This window comes from Acartia tonsa, chromosome 14, assembly GCF_053477335.1.
Source record: "Acartia tonsa isolate MP-2025a chromosome 14, ASM5347733v1, whole genome shotgun sequence".
NCBI classification, from domain to species: domain Eukaryota; kingdom Metazoa; phylum Arthropoda; class Copepoda; order Calanoida; family Acartiidae; genus Acartia; species Acartia tonsa.
In genome coordinates, this window is record NC_137273.1 from 26083252 (window position 1) to 26099591 (window position 16340).

The 16340-nt window shown below is 31.7% G+C and overlaps 1 protein-coding gene across 1 annotated transcript in view; it reads right to left on the bottom strand.

The window, feature by feature from the left end:
* Positions 1-16340, bottom strand: part of LOC145305761 (phospholipid-transporting ATPase ABCA3-like) — a 54430-nt gene that overhangs the window by 14567 nt on the left and 23523 nt on the right. The window contains exons 18-44 of the mRNA XM_080147543.1: positions 16104-16230; positions 15544-15664; positions 15070-15151; positions 13976-14045; positions 13513-13583; positions 12807-12885; positions 12430-12505; positions 11945-12007; positions 11514-11556; positions 10101-10238; positions 9630-9711; positions 9359-9396; positions 9111-9158; positions 7139-7265; positions 6500-6585; positions 5745-5794; positions 5200-5251; positions 4757-4877; positions 4621-4662; positions 4115-4178; positions 2878-2952; positions 2138-2220; positions 1783-1887; positions 1582-1666; positions 975-1061; positions 546-630; positions 158-245 (exon numbers count right to left, since the gene is read on the bottom strand). Coding sequence (XP_080003669.1) covers positions 158-245; positions 546-630; positions 975-1061; positions 1582-1666; positions 1783-1887; positions 2138-2220; positions 2878-2952; positions 4115-4178; positions 4621-4662; positions 4757-4877; positions 5200-5251; positions 5745-5794; positions 6500-6585; positions 7139-7265; positions 9111-9158; positions 9359-9396; positions 9630-9711; positions 10101-10238; positions 11514-11556; positions 11945-12007; positions 12430-12505; positions 12807-12885; positions 13513-13583; positions 13976-14045; positions 15070-15151; positions 15544-15664; positions 16104-16230 — 2188 coding nt within the window. The remainder of the gene's footprint in view (positions 1-157; positions 246-545; positions 631-974; positions 1062-1581; positions 1667-1782; positions 1888-2137; positions 2221-2877; positions 2953-4114; positions 4179-4620; positions 4663-4756; positions 4878-5199; positions 5252-5744; positions 5795-6499; positions 6586-7138; positions 7266-9110; positions 9159-9358; positions 9397-9629; positions 9712-10100; positions 10239-11513; positions 11557-11944; positions 12008-12429; positions 12506-12806; positions 12886-13512; positions 13584-13975; positions 14046-15069; positions 15152-15543; positions 15665-16103; positions 16231-16340) is intronic.

Sequence of the window (16340 nt, forward strand, 5' to 3'; positions counted from 1 at the left end):
TAGTCTCTTGGGAAAACTCAAAAGCACCAAATGGATTTATATTCAAAAAGGAACGTATGGACTCTGATAGAGAAATAAAATGGATACAAATAACTTAGTGGACAAACTAAAAACCTTGCTAGTTTATTGATTAGTTTTAATTGACTTTTAATCTCACCTAGAACAGACAAACCAATAGGCCAGGTAGTACCATAAGCAAAGGTCAAAAGAGTACCTTGACCGGCAGACGCTCTCTCAAACGAGTTCTAAAAATTTAATTTAAATGGTTGCTTTTTTGGCGAATCTTTTGGAGGTACCCTCCCCCAAAACATTTTTAAACCTTCCCTTGACCATAAGAAGCTTTATTGTCAAGGAAAACTTTATCGGTTCAGCGGTTAGTGAGATCCTACGCTACCCACAGAAAAACTAAAGCCTTTAATTGTTATGAAATAATAGGATTAAATATCTAAATATTTTTTTAACCAGTAGGTAAAAAATCAAATCATTCTAACAAACATTGAAATTTAATAAAATATGAACAGTTGTTTAATGTTTACCCTACTTACCGTTTTATCATTAGGTAGAGGGTGAGTTGTTACAGAGATTTTTCTTTTTGAATTTGTTTCATCAAAGTTCTTCAAGATGGAGTTACTAAAATAGAAAAACAATTAAACAAGTACCAAAATATTTTTAAACACGAAATCTTATCGATTGCTTTACAACTTTAGGCAGTGATACTTATATTAATTGTTGATAGGATGGTTCAAACTAGCACAGTCAAAACTTTTTACAGGATAATATAGATCTATAAAGAATAATATTATTTGTCATAATTAAGGATGTACATCAATTTATCGATCATTGTCTTGATATATACATTTATTGCGTTTTATGTTGGCGCTACTCGATAACACGGCATAAATTCACGTAAACGGAATGACGGACAGACAAATGCTAATGATAAAGCAGCTTCGCTACTAGAAAAAATGTTCTACCTGAGATACTGCTGCGCCAGCGGCTTTGCATGGATAGGAACTGAATTGTAAATACCAGTGGCTATGGTTCCAGGTAATGACACCAGCCTATTTAAATAAATTAGGTATTTAAATTAACGGGGATGAAAATGAAAATTTCTATACTGGCGAAGCTCACAATTTTGTTGGGTTTTGATACTCCTATATTAGAGTTTTAGAAGATTTTTGATTCTTTGTCGTTACAAGTATTATAAATGTTTGAAATCGATTGGATGATTCTAACATGTCTAAATAAATTTTCAGAAGCATCTGTTACGGACTGACTGAATCCTTTTAAATAAAGTAATAGGCAATCGTTCTGTTTGTTTGTATGTCCGTTTAGATCTAGTAAAATTAGTGTCTGCTTTTCAGCCAATTAATTTCAATTTAAATTGCCGAAAATTAAATATTTTGTTAGCGTAGTAAAACTTGTTTTTGATGTAACTGAAGGAAAGTGAGTATGAAGGGGAGAAATAAGGGAAGGAGGTTGTGGGGAATTGTTGTCAGAATCACATTCCTTTTTCTCTGAGTAAAATGTAAATCGTTTTGAAATTTTCAAATGCTCTTAATTTCAGAAATATTCACTTACAAATTGTCTGGTAAAATATTGTCCGCATATGAGAAGTTAGCTGCTATGATGAACTGGTCTTGATATTTTGACAGATTTTCATGCCCTAAAATGGAAGATTTTTTAATAGATTTTTATTTGATTTTCTAATTGTCTTTTTTACCTTAAAGAACAGTATAAGTTATAAATTAGATGCCGTGCAGAAAAAATAATATTGTTAACCTGAAGCTGATTGAAGTATAGAATCAGTAATGTTATCCACTTTAGTTGCAGTACCAAAATCTATACAGTCACTAAACATGTTTCCAAAGATTGCCGATTTTTCGTCTGTGCATATAAATCACATTAGATTTAGGTTTTTAAAAACTATAATTGTATACCCATCCATTTCCGCTTCTATCTAACCCTCTGTATCTTTTTTCTTTCTCTAACTATCTGGCTATATCTCGCTCTTAATCTCTCTCTCTCTCTCTCTCTCTCTCTCTCTCTCTCTCTCTCTCTCTCTCTCTCTCTCTCTCTCTCTCTCTCTCTCTCTCTCTTCTCTATCTCTCTCTTAACATTAAACTGTGATTTATTCCTGTTTGATAGAAAGATATAGGATCTGTGTAATCGCTAAGCGTAATTGGTTTGGCTTCAAACTCTTGACGCGAATCATTAAACCTGAATTTAAATAAATCAAGGATAACAACATTAAATAGTAGCCAGGCCTAGCTATTCCAACAATCAATTCTACAAAAAATCATGAAATCTTTGGAAGTTAGGTGGGGGTATATCTTGTTTTTTTCTTCATGAAACTGAAGAGGGGTGGGTAAGAAGGGGGGAGGAAAAGGGGGTTGCTGGGAAATTTTCCTTTAGAATTGTTTGTCAGAATATTATTTCCATTTCCCTTAATAGTAGCGAATATATTTAAAACAGTTAAACAACGGATAGGCAAAGAGATTTATGTAGTTTTAATCCATTCATTAGAAGATACTTCATAAGAAATTAGATCTTTATAAATAAAATGAAGTTTCTACTGTAACGTACCTGACGGACAGAAAAACCATTGTAGTAATCCTCGATTATACATATTTGTTTAAACGAAAAAATAACAAGAACAGATAAGAACGACTTCTGGTAGAGTAGCTACGCCACTAAAATTAATAATACAAGGATGATATTGATCACATCCCATATAGCAAAGCTTAAAAATCATAAAGTCATCATGCTATTTAATAAACGACATGACAGTTCTAACAGAGATAAATAAACTACATGTTACGAACAGACGTACAGACAAATGCTAAGTGTAGAGAGTCTTCGCTTTTAGAAACTTACGAGTTTAATGAAAGAACATTGAACAAAGCCATTCCAATAGGTATCAACATCATTACAATATACAGCATTGGTCTCCTAAATATATTCCAATAGGTATCAACATAATTACAATATACAGCATTTGTCTTCTAAATATATTCCAATATGTATCAACATCATTACAATATACAGCATTGGTCTCCTAAATATATTCCAATAGGTATCAACATAATTACAATATACAGCATTGGTCTCCTAAATATATTCCAATAGGTATCAACATCATTACAATATACAGCATTGGTCTCCTAAATATATTCTAATAGGTATCAACATCATTACAATATACAGCATTGGTCTCCTAAAAATATTCCAATAGGTATCAATATCATTACAATATACAGCATTGGTCTCCTAAATATATTCCAATAGGTATCAACATAGTTACAATATACAGCATTGGTCTCCTAAATATATATTCCAATAGGTATCAATATCATTACAATATACAGCATTGGTCTCCTAAATATATTCCAATAGGTATCAACATAGTTACAATATACAGCATTGGTCTCCTAAATATATATTCCAATAGGTATCAACATCATTACAATATACAGCATTGGTCTCCTAAATATATTCCAATAGGTATCAACATCATTACAATATACAGCATTGGTCTCCTAAATATATTCCAATAGGTATCAACATAGTTACAATATACAGCATTGGTCTCCTAAATATATATTCCAATAGGTATCAATATCATTACAATATACAGCATTGGTCTCCTAAATATATTCCAATAGGTATCAACATAGTTACAATATACAGCATTGGTCTCCTAAATATATATTCCAATAGGTATCAACATCATTACAATATACAGCATTGGTCTCCTAAATATATTCCAATAGGTATCAACATAGTTACAATATACAGCATTGGTCTCCTAAATATATATTCCAATAGGTATCAACATCATTACAATATACAGTATTGGGCTCCTGGATATACAGTTTTAATTAAAGATTTTGGAAACGACTTATTAATTGTTTTGATGTAAATAAATTGAGCTAATTTTTTAAATGTGTATATCTGTTTTAAGGATAGCTTCAAAACTGTAATGAGAGTTTTACGCTATTTTCTGCTCTTTCCCTTCGGAATTTAGGGCCCTAGATGCTATGGGCAAAGCAAATTATGATGTAAGTAAAGTATTTGATCATACAAAAGTACTATTACATGCACTTTTACATACCTTTTTGTGTAGATAGCCCTCTTTGTGATAAGCCCTCTGAATTGATTGAATAGTAGCGGCATTCCTAAATTTTAACTAAGTTCATAAGTTTAGTTTTTTTTTGTAAAATCAGGCAGAAAACGACTGAGAAATGCCAAAACTTTAAAGAAAATGCATAGACAGACAAACTATTTCAATCACGCCATTTGAGAGACTTATTTGTCAGAAAATATAGCTTCAAGGAAAATTTCAAAAATTTATAGGAAAAATATCACGAAACCTTTCACAAATGTCTTTCTAGTTTTACTTTCATATATTTGTTTCATGCCTGACAATCCAACGGTCCTAGTAAATTACAAACTCCATGCTTATTTGTATAGGGAACATTTGCATACAAATATCAGCCGTTTATTCTGAGCAGCAGCCTACAAAATTATAACATTTCCCCCATAGCGTTACGAACTGACGAGCGGACAGACAAAATGTATAATAAAGTGGCTTTGCAGCTAAATTGAATAGTTTTAAACCTGATAATAATCTGTCACTTGCTTTTCTTTGATTTTCAAGTCCTAAAAAATATTGAATATTTTATTTTTAAAATCTTTGTTACAATATAAACAAATAATTTGACTTTATTGAATCATATCAATATTTAACTTTTACCGGTTTGACCGTTTTTCCACGCCATATTGTTGTCGCCATTTTGTTGGCCGCCATTTGTAATTCCGCCATTTTTCAAGAATTTTCCGGTGGAGTGGCCGTTTTCATGGGTTTTGTTCTCATTCTACAGAAATAAAAAAACAATTATCTGAATCTTGTTTTGTTTAATTGTTATGAAACATGTTTGAACTGAAAAGAAATTTTCAAGAAATAATTTCAAAATAAGGCGTATAAAAGGTGATGTAAATCAATTTGTCGTCCTTTTTCTAATTCCGTAATGACTGGATAATTGAAAATAAATTTTCATTCTATATATTTTTTTCAATAAATTTGTTTAATACGCAGATTAAAATTTCTTTCTCGTTTTCATGGACTATTTCTATAAAAGATTACGATACAATTGTGAACATTGATCGCATTTAGAGAAATTTAGAAAGGTGATTTACCTCATGAGCCATTTCTCCGATCTTAAGGAACACATCTTCCATAGTTGTCAAACTAAACAAGGACATATTATGCTTGAAGTTAACGCAGCAAAAGTTAGACAAACAAGCATTAACAGATATAGAGTCAAGGTCAAACAAACACACAGACATGTGAAAGTTACAGACAGGCTATGCTACAAAATTTTTTTTACAAATAATCATTGTATTTGTGTATTAGTTATTTTTTTTAAATATTATTATTTATATTGAAATATAGTTACATAAACGACCATTATTGAATATTAAATTCTAAATTTTCTAATTCCTCAATTACAAAGAGAGTTTTATAAGCTTTTAGTTTTTAAAAAGAATTTTATTCTGGGGTCAAAATTTACATGGGGAGGGGAGTTACCCAACCTTATATACTATATATTTTGGAAAAGGAAAATATCCCAAATTTCGTAATGAATATTAATGGAAATGACTTAAATTACCCTTATTTGTATTTATTTAAAATAGGAAACTTTAGTGAAGCCTGTCTAAAAATATATTAAAATAAAACTTACTCTAAACCTAGATGTTCTATGCCAAATTCTTTAGATTTTGTTTCTAAAGCCTAAAAAAATATATAATAATAAAATAAGATATTAACAAATGAATATACAAAAAAATATCAAATTCGTTCATAGCCTTCAAAACTTTGTTTTTCAAACAAGGCAGGAAAAAAACTCCAAATTACAGTGTTGTTAGGCCCATATTATATGTACAAATAGCGGATACACCCCTAGAGGGTACTAGGACAAACGTCAGAGCGCCAAACGTCAAACAATGTAATTAGATTTTAACATTGTTTTTATAAAACGTCAGACTTTTACAAAAAAAGCTAAATTTGTCTGACCTTTGTACCACTCTGATGTTTGTATAGTCTGACGTTTGTCCAGTCTGACGTTTGTCTTTCTGACGTTTGTCGCTCTGACGTTTGTCCTAGTACCCCCTAGAGGCCTCTTGTGGCACTTGAGTGTAGAGGGGGAGCTAGTTGACCAACCCAACTTTCTTTTTTATTTCTTTTCTGAGGGGGTCATTTTTATTATGGGCTATGTCTCTTTGAAGGGTGGTTTTAATCCCCCAAAAAAAGTTTTAGGGAGTCCCAGGTTCCAAGAAAAAGCTACATTGTTAAGGAGAATCATATCGGTTCAGCGATTAAAGAGATGCTTTATCACATCATACAGTCATGCTGTTACTTTTTATTTAAAGATATAAGGCTGTCATTCTTTGTAAACAACAAATGGACACATTACATTTTGAATTTTATTGTAATTACCTTGAACATTTCTGGAAGGTTGTGGCTTTGATCAGTGGGAAATGTTACTTGTAGCTCTTCTAAACTCTCAGATATCAGGTTGGCCCCTAAGATATAATAACCATCAAGAATTTTGTCTTTCTTTATAATATCTCGTAAACGGTTGTACTGATATTACACATAAAGGACTAGGATTCCAAATTATTCTGTTAATATAATGAACAGACGTCAAAAAATTTTATTTCTACCTTCTTCGCCTGATGACAGAAGAGAAATTTAAGGTTTTGCAATGTGATCACACACTGACAGAATATTTTGAATAACCATTTCAGAAAAGTCAATATTATGGTTAAAAACTAATAAAAATGAAAGTTTAATTTCTGGTACTACCACCTTAATAAAAAAGTAAATTTCTTCTCAAATACCAAAAAAACTCTATGTTTACTAAGATTTTTAGTCTAAATGTTACTTGGTGCTTTTCTACATAGTGCCTTTTTAGCACTGAAAACTCACCCCTTTTTAAAAATAAACTGAAAAATCAAAGGAAAAAAAACAGTTTTTCTTTACAAAAAAAAATTTCATTTTATTTTAAAAATAAGGAAGGAAGGTTGAAATTTGTATACTTTGAGTGAATACTTTGTTGTAATAATTTTCAATTACCTTGAACACTGCCTTTGATATTGTTGACAATAGCATCTGTATCCGCATCCAAATTTTTCATCACCTTCAGAGTGTAGCCGCTGCCAAACCGCCGTTTCAAAAAGAATGGCGTTCCGTAACATGTTACCTAAATGAAAAATTATTTTACTAACAGACGGTAGATTTTTATAATTATAAGAAAGAAAAAAAGTAGTTCGCAGAAATAAAAAACTTCGAACTAATACAACACAGGGAGTAAGGGAGGGGACAATGGATTGAATATTCAATTTTTAAGAGTCTCAGACTTTGAGTACTGGCTTAAAGGAAATGTGCAAGAATTCAGCAGGTCCTGCCTGACTTTGGGTACTAGCGCATCAATGCCCTGCTAACTAGCTGAGTTAGTTTTGAATATAGCAGACAAAAAAGTTTGTTATTAACTGGCTGGTTTTAACAAATATTTTCCCAAGAAAAATTTCATGTATAGAAACATGTAATATTTATGTATTAAACAATCTAAGAACCCCTTGAATTTAGGTGGCATTTTAAAATATATGAGAAGGGTTGACGAAGTTCTAAACACGATTTTTCTAGTGATTAATTACTGAATATTACTACATTGTTCTGAATTATATTACCATGATCCCTTTACAATTTTGGTAAAATTTTCTGGATAAATCTGGTTTTCATTGCTTTTCAGCGAAAATTCTTATATTGAATTAATTGCCCATTGTCCCCTCCCTTACTTCCTGAATACAACAGCTAATTTAGGATCGCGGAATAAAAGGAGCAGCTCGTTTCTTTGCATTTTCACATAAGGTTTAATCCTATTTTTAACCCAGGCGGGGCAATCATTAACATTTACTTAAAATAACTTATCAAAAGCTACTAAGAAAATATTACAAAACCCGCTACTTCGTTTTCTTTCCATGATCAACAATTTATTCATTAGCTACTCTTAAGCTTTTTTTTTCAAAACCATTTATTGTAAAGTATCTACTATCCTTGTACCATAAACTATTCTTACCTTATCCTATATTATTATCATAAATTGTATATCGATAGTTAAATTAATGAAATACATACAATATAATAAAGTACTAGTTAGATATACTAATTCAATAAAATTTACAATTTTCATTTGTATTTTATAAACTGTAAGCCTAAAAATCAATAAACACATATACGATACAAATTTGATAAATTTGCACTAAGGATATAAATTTTCTTTAAAGTAATTCAAAAAGAAATGTTTGAATTATAGACATGACTTTAAAACCTTCAAAGCCTTGTAATACATTGCCACAATATGCTCAACTGAAATGAAACTTTGACTGTTGGTAAAGCCAATAGTATACTATGAACTAAGCTTATCCATCAAGTGATATATTATCAACTAAAATGAAACTTTAATTAAATAGAATAAAGGTCCCCATTTTTACAAAAAATGTGTACATAAAAAATCCTGTATTAAAGAAACAGTCAAACACTTTGTTAATGTCAAAGATACATTAATTAAACATTCAAATACTAATGCGTTACAAAACATTCGTTCCGACGATTTTTAAAAACCGGGACTATTCTATAATTAGGGTCGGTCTGTAACGGTTAGCCCTTATCCTAAATTTTGTCTTGTTAGAGTTGTCGATTCGATTTATTTAAAACATGGTATTTTGAAAAACATTTTTGCTTCAAAATAATCAGTATATTCATCTGATTTGATTTTGGGATACATAATTCCTTGAAAAATAAAGTATATTATGAGCGAAGCAACTCTATGATGAATTTTTAAAAACAATAAGTACTTCCTAACTCGTATCCTGTATTTACGCAATTTTTGCAACAAATCTATTTACAAATTTTTTCTAGACCTAAAAGTTAACATTGTGCTCATTAATTTCTAACACCCTACAAGTAATTATATTCTTTTGTCCTACCGCCTCGCTTTTAGGGATGTTGTCATTAATGTTTGTTTATTTTTTTTTAAAGTGTTTACCTTTCCCTTAGTCATAATAGCAATTCTATCTCCCAAAACATCAGCTTCCTAAATATCAAAATCATGAAGAAAAGGGAAATACGAATAAAAAAATTTGGATTAAAAATAATATGAATCATTTTGGGTAGGAAATAGTATGATGTTTTGCCATATTCCCCCCCCCCCCTCCCCCCCAAGATATTAAAATTTGAAAGTAGATGTTTTAATTGTCTGAATTTTGATTAATAAATAAATATTAAACATTTTACCTCCATAAAATGGGTTGTCAATAGAATTGTTCTTTCAGCCTGATACATTACATTTTTGTCTTGTCATTTTTAAAGAATTTTTCAGATTTTGATAAGTTGTCGCCATTACACTTTTAATATTCCTTTACAGAAATAACAAAAAAAATATTATCAATGTCATAATTGTTTTTTTTTAAAAGTTTAAAAATATAATTGCACTTAAAATATTTTAATGCAAAATTACAATAACATATATTTTAATGTTCCGAAATTTTAAATTGACAAAAATGTTCCTTTAGAGAGAGAAGAAGGTCCCACATTCCTCTCCTGGCCTCAGGGTCCATACCAGAAGTAGGCTCGTCCAACATAACAACCTAAATAATATGAGTATATTTTATATTATCATGTAAAGGTAACATGATGTATATCTGTCCCCCCCCCCCCCCTCCCTCCAAAGATAATTTTAGTTTTTCTTTTTGAAAAAAATTTGAAAGTGAAGGTTCAACTTCCACTCCCATCAAATGCCCTAAAAGGCCTGTCGGTAATGGCCTTAAAGGAAATTGGATTTATATTGTGAAAATGGTATCGTTCTTGTCATCTATTCTTGTTTATTATGTGTATTTTTATGTTAAAATCTCCATACTTTTGCGCATCTTCTCTATAAATAACTTTTTGTCCATCCATCTGTATACTATAGCTATGTAAATGTATTCATTTGTTTTACTAATTATGGATAATGTCATCCTTGTTTAATTGACTTTACCTTACTACCGCCAATGAGCGCAATGCCGAGGTTAACTTTTCTTTTCATTCCACCTGACAGCTTCGAGACATTTATATTCTTCTTAGGAACCAGGTTCAACATTTCTATGTACATCTTCGCCTCTTTCTCTGCGTTACTCTATGTAATTTTATACTTATTACTTTTCCTCTATAAATAATTACAAGGCCAGGCAAGTGTTTAAAGCGGGGGTAAAATATTTCACCCCCTCAATTGACTTTTACCCTAAAAGAGAAATTGGAACTCTCACACAAAGTAACTATCAAACACTAAACCCCCTCCCCCCTCACATTATTTCTAGATAAATTGAAAATAATGGGGGAGGTAGTATTTTGTCTCTTATACATAACTTTTTAAACAAGGAAGGCCTGGGGCGGAGCTTTGTTTGCTCGACCAGGCATTTTGAAGAAAACCACCCATTAACCCTTACAGATTGGGGGGGGGGGGGGCTCTAAGAGCCCCCCTTCTAGTTTTTTCAATCTCATTTTTTTGTAGGTAAGATGGAGAGCTGTGACTTCATGACTTTTTAAGTTTAGTAATTATACGTCGGCAAGAGTTGATTTTATTAGGATATCTGGTCTGTGTCGGTCGTGGTGTCCGGTCAAAGTCGGTAAGGTAGCACCAAAATTAGAAAAAAAATCTAAATAAATTTTAATTTCTACATTATGACTTTTGTGTATAAGGTGGAAACCTTCAATTTTTTGGTGAATACTTAAATATCAATGACCTTCTGAGAAAAGTGGTGTTATGACTGTTTGACCGCTCCCTGACCGACTTTATGAACGATTTTTGTCCGGCTTTTACTACAGACATATATCATAAATATCGTGGCTTCTATTACAGCTAGAGACCTATAATTTTTATGGTAAATCCTTGAGCAACAATAAACAGATAAAAATATTAATTGGCCCCGCCAACCGCCGTTTTACCGCCGTAACCGCCGAAAATAGCGGTTTCCGTTATTTGCCGTTTTTCGGCGATGATCAGAAAAAGTAATTTTTTGTTATGAAAAATAAAAGTTCGTCCTAAAATTTGGTTATCCTAGCTGCCAAATTGGCCGCTCTACAGCTGTTTTAAAATTTAGCGGCTTGCCGCTAAAAAGCGGCTAAGGAGCGGTCTGACTGCTATGACTAGGAAAAGTAATTTTCTCTAAAAATACTACACATGAACCACCAGAAAAAAATTGTACGTCTTTATCTGTAACAGGAGCCGAGATAGAGGGGGGGGGCTCTTGGAGCCCCCCCCCCCCCAATCTATCAAGGTGGGAATTGGGGCCCGATCTGTAAGGGTTAAATAAGCACCAATATATGTACATGTATGCCTCTTTTACAATATTTAAATATTTTTTTTTAGAAATATTTATGATTCCATCCACTTTAATGAAAATTTGTTTACCTTTGATAATCCTTTCAGCATAGCAAAGAATACTAGATGCTCCCTAAACAAAATGTTTAGTTAAAATAAAATATATACTAACATTCCCCTGCTCTTAATCAATGTAAATATCAAATATTATTCTTTTGATTATTAAGACAAATTAAAATCAACTCCATAGCATATTTTGTTATTTATAAATTTTACTGAAAATGTAAATTCTAGGTACTCATTTTTTACTCCATCTCATCTTAAAATTTCTATATATTACAATAATTTTTTATATCATCTTGGTTTTTAACAACAATTGAACATAATTATTATTTGTAATAAAATATAACACTTTTAATTAGGGCTTGGCAGCTAAAGCCGTACCCTAACCGTCAGCAGAGCGGCTTACATTAGCAGTCAACTTCGATTAAGAGTGCAGCTACTCTATAACTAATGTTTACCTTACAGTTAAATCTTCAAACAACATGTTGTGTTGGGGGCACAGACCAAGATTCTGTCGAACCCTAAAAAAAAATTATTTCATGGAAGGAGGGATTGGACATTGGAATGTGAATTGAGCTGGTTTTCCAAGGATTTAGAAACATGTTCTCTCATAAGTTGGGTATGTATTTGGGGTATGTAAGTAATCTTGATTGATTGATTCAAACTAGTAATGCTCTAACCCTTTAATCAATAACTTTCATCTCCAGAAAAGATAACTGTTTTAATGATAATTGGGGATGTACATCAATTTAAAAGCAGCTTATAGTGCCTAAAAAATCACGTTATACAATACAAATTTCCATTAATGGGCCAGTATACATTTTCATTAACCAATGATGAAATGTATACTAGCCCATCATTGGTCATTTGATGTCATTTATTTTATAGATACTGCTACATTAATATACCCCTCGTTGTCTTATCCCTTATAATTCTTGTATACCTTGCCATATCTGAAGCAATGTTGTAACCATTGATAGTTGCTTGTCCAGCGCTTGAGGAGTACAAACCAGTCAAAACTATTTGAAAAAGGACGATTAGATCCAATAAAAGTGAAAAAAGAAATAGTGCGAAAGCGGGAAAGAGTTATAGAGGAAAGAGAGGGAGATAGGAGCGAGAAAGATAGATTGATGGATAGATAGATAGACATATAGAATGAGAGATGGATAACGATTAAAGAGTACAGCAGGAGTAATTAATCTCCATTCACAGTTTTAATTTACAGACAAAGGTAGCGCAATCAAAAGGCTAGGGTGGAACATTCTACAAATTAAACAAACGATTGACTGGGAGCGAAACTTCTATAAACATAAGTTTTACCTGACATAGTGGTTGTTTTACCAGCACCATTGTGACCTAACAACGTGGTGATTTCTCCTTCATATGCAGAAAAATTTACCTAAAAACAAGTAAAAAACATTTTCTTGTGATTTTTCAAATTCTTGCTATATAAAAAAGAATCTTTTTTACAACAAGAATTTTAACACTGTGGTCTTTATGAACGAGAAGATCATTATTGAACCTTAATAATAAAATAATAGACGCCAATGATGAAATGATATTTATGAAAATAATGAATTTATTATTACTTTGATCTTAGTCTTACAACAGATTATCATGTACTCTAATAAAGTGAAACTTGTAGCTGAATAAATCACAATCCTACCATCTCCTACCCATCTACTGGATTAACGAACTGACCGATAAATGATAAGGAAAATAATAACTGACGACAATTTTTCCCCTGTCATAATATCCACGTTTATTCTACATCCATTTGCAGGATTCATTGCTGTGTCATTTTATTTTGAGATGATAATTTTTACCTTTTCAACTGCCACTACAGGGTCTTTCCTGAATTGTTACCTTTTCAACTGCAACTACAGGGTCTTTCCTGAATTTTTACCTTTTCAACTGCAACCACAGGGTCTTTCCTGAATTTTTACCTTTTCAACTGCAACCACAGGGTCTTTCCTGAATTTTTACCTTTTCAACTGCAACCACAGGGTCTTTCCTGAATTTTTACCTTTTCAACTGCAACCACAGGGTCTTTTCTGAATTGGGGGAACTCTTTTCTCAGACCTCGAACTCGTATACCTAAAAAAACATAATTTTTTTGTAGCAAACATCTTTTTTTTTTTTGGGGGGGGGGGGGGGGGTAGCTATATTTGAAAACAACTAGACGAAATTTATTAGAAAATAACTTAAATCATAAGATGATTTTATGTTTTTATCAAAATCGTCTCTTTAGTTTTTAGTCCCAAACAAAAATACGATGTAAATATGCCGTAAAATTCCTTAAGATTCCGAATGTGTATGTACACAGCTTTAATTTCTGACTTCATTGTTGTAACATTAAATTATGTTAAATCGCCTTTGAAACCACCAACTCGAATGATATTATGTATTGATTACAAAATTTATATTTTTTAAATGTGTGTAAAATTGTTACTGGAATCCTTATAAAAGGACTATTCTAACATCCTTACCTGCAGGTAATGATGGCTCCTTTTCAAACATGCTCATGTCTTCTGCTTCAATTTGCTCGGATGGTGCAATCTAGCAATACAAATGTATAATATACAGATGTAAGTAACATTGAAGCTGATTTATCTACAACTAACGGCTGCGTCCCTAGTATGGAAAGTAAAATAGCCAAAAACCTTCCTAAGGTACATTCCCCAAAAATATTTATAAACCTTCCTTATACCTATGATAAGGACTCATAATAGGATTAGGACAAGTATCAAAATTTAAGTGTAACTCAAGATTGCTTAATGCCTTAAACATAATGTTTTACAAATAAAGTTTTGTTTTTCATTCTATGTGCACTATATGATTAGGACTCTATACAAATGTTAAATGTTCTTTTGTTATAGATGTTTTCATCCTTGTATATTAAAACCGAAGCTTTCCTATAATTAAAGTCGGTCCGTCCGTTCGTCTGTCTGTACGTCCGTCACAAACGGATAGCTTTTTTCGTTAATTTAGGCATGTTAGAATTGTCCTATCGATTTTAAACTTTGCATTGTGATTCCTTTAGTAGTTAGGTATGATTTTGAAAGCGTAGCAACTCTATAATCATAACAAGAATGTCCGTACGTCCATTTTAAACATGTTGATTTTTTTACTTTTTTAAAAACAAACTTTTATGTGATCTAATCATCCGATTGATCTGATTTTTGGTATGTTGATTCCTGGGACAGCAAAGTGTAATGTTATGAGCAATTCTAATCAAGTCCTAAAATGTAAGTATGTTCATAAACATTATCCTGTATCAAGCAGTTTTCAACAAATTTACTTTTAATTTTGCTCCGATTCTTATACATTTATATTCTAATTATTCAGTTCTGACACTATACAAGTGTTAACGTCCGTTTGTTCTATCGTTTCAGTGCTTCGCTTTTATGGATGTTGTCATCCTTGTTTTTATTGAAAATATATAATTATTTGGAAAACAATTAAAATCATCTTTAGAAATCAGGTGTGTATGAATCAAACTAAATGCATTGAGTAATCGACAATCCTTTCTTTTTCTCATAAATAAAAGCTCCAGAAAAAAAGGGTTTGGAAGATAAATAACCTGTCCTGTTTTCTTGGTGTTAATCCAGGTAGAAAGTTGGAACGGGAAATACAAAGGCTTAGCAACTCCATACTTTCCAGGCCTACATGAGAAATATAATGGCAGGGTGTGGGAAAGTGGTGTGAATCCTTTTGAACAGAAACATATTTTTCTTCGCTTGAATGGGGTACAACCAACAAGCAAAATACACCGGAATCAAATTTGGGGGATTGACTTAAATCACTAAATACTTTTCTTCGAAATTCAGTACAACTGTCCTAATATACGTTAACCTTATTTCCCTCCATGACCTCATTAATCTAATGTCAGGAAAAGAAAGAATGCCATTAATGTGAAAAAATGTAGCCCCTAAATTGGCCAAAAAGGAACATAGTTTCGGAACAAACCGACCATTTTATTGGAAATTTGAGACTTTTTTTTAAATGTCCGGATTGTTGTGTCTGATTGACTATAAAGTGTAATATATCTACTTACCTAACATTATCAATATAAGCCAGAATGACAGCATAGAAAAGCATGTCCACTAGAAACATGATCCAAACCATGCCCATTGTAAAATCATCGTTCTTGTTGGTTTGCACAAACAAATTGTCGCCTGTATAAAAATAAGGATGACAACATCCATAAATAGCAAAGAAAATACTTTAAATGAATAATATTTACAAACAAAAATCAGCCTTCTATTACTATAAACAGCTGAGAAAATTGTACTTCATCTATAGATACACTTTCATATTGACAAAAAGACGAACAATACCAAACTAAAGAGTTGGTTAGAGTCAGAAAAATAGCCATATATCTTTGAAGAAAAATTATTTTTCCATAAAGACAGTTAGTTAGAGATCCTATACCTCTTTTGTGTAAATATATATACATACATATGTAATCAGTAGCGTATTTAGAGTTTTTCCATGGGGGTGAATCTCTTGAAAAATAAAAAGAAAGTGAAATGAGGCCTTTCTACTTTAAATTTTAAGAGGGTAGGTGTTAACAGCCTTCTTCCGTATAATTAACTTATGTATATAATGTTTTACCTTGTATGCCAAGACCTTTGCCCTCAAGATCGAGTAGAATCATAGTTCCCCAGTTCATGTTGATATTAGGAAATAGGGCCAATAGAATTTTACTACCAAAAGGTATGCTGGTATATCCATCATCGGTCTACATTCATAATATTCATTATTTACATTGTTTACTCATTTTAAATTGGTGCTTTCAATTAAAGTACCTATTGATCATTTATGACCAGATTCCGCAGATTTGTAAATAAA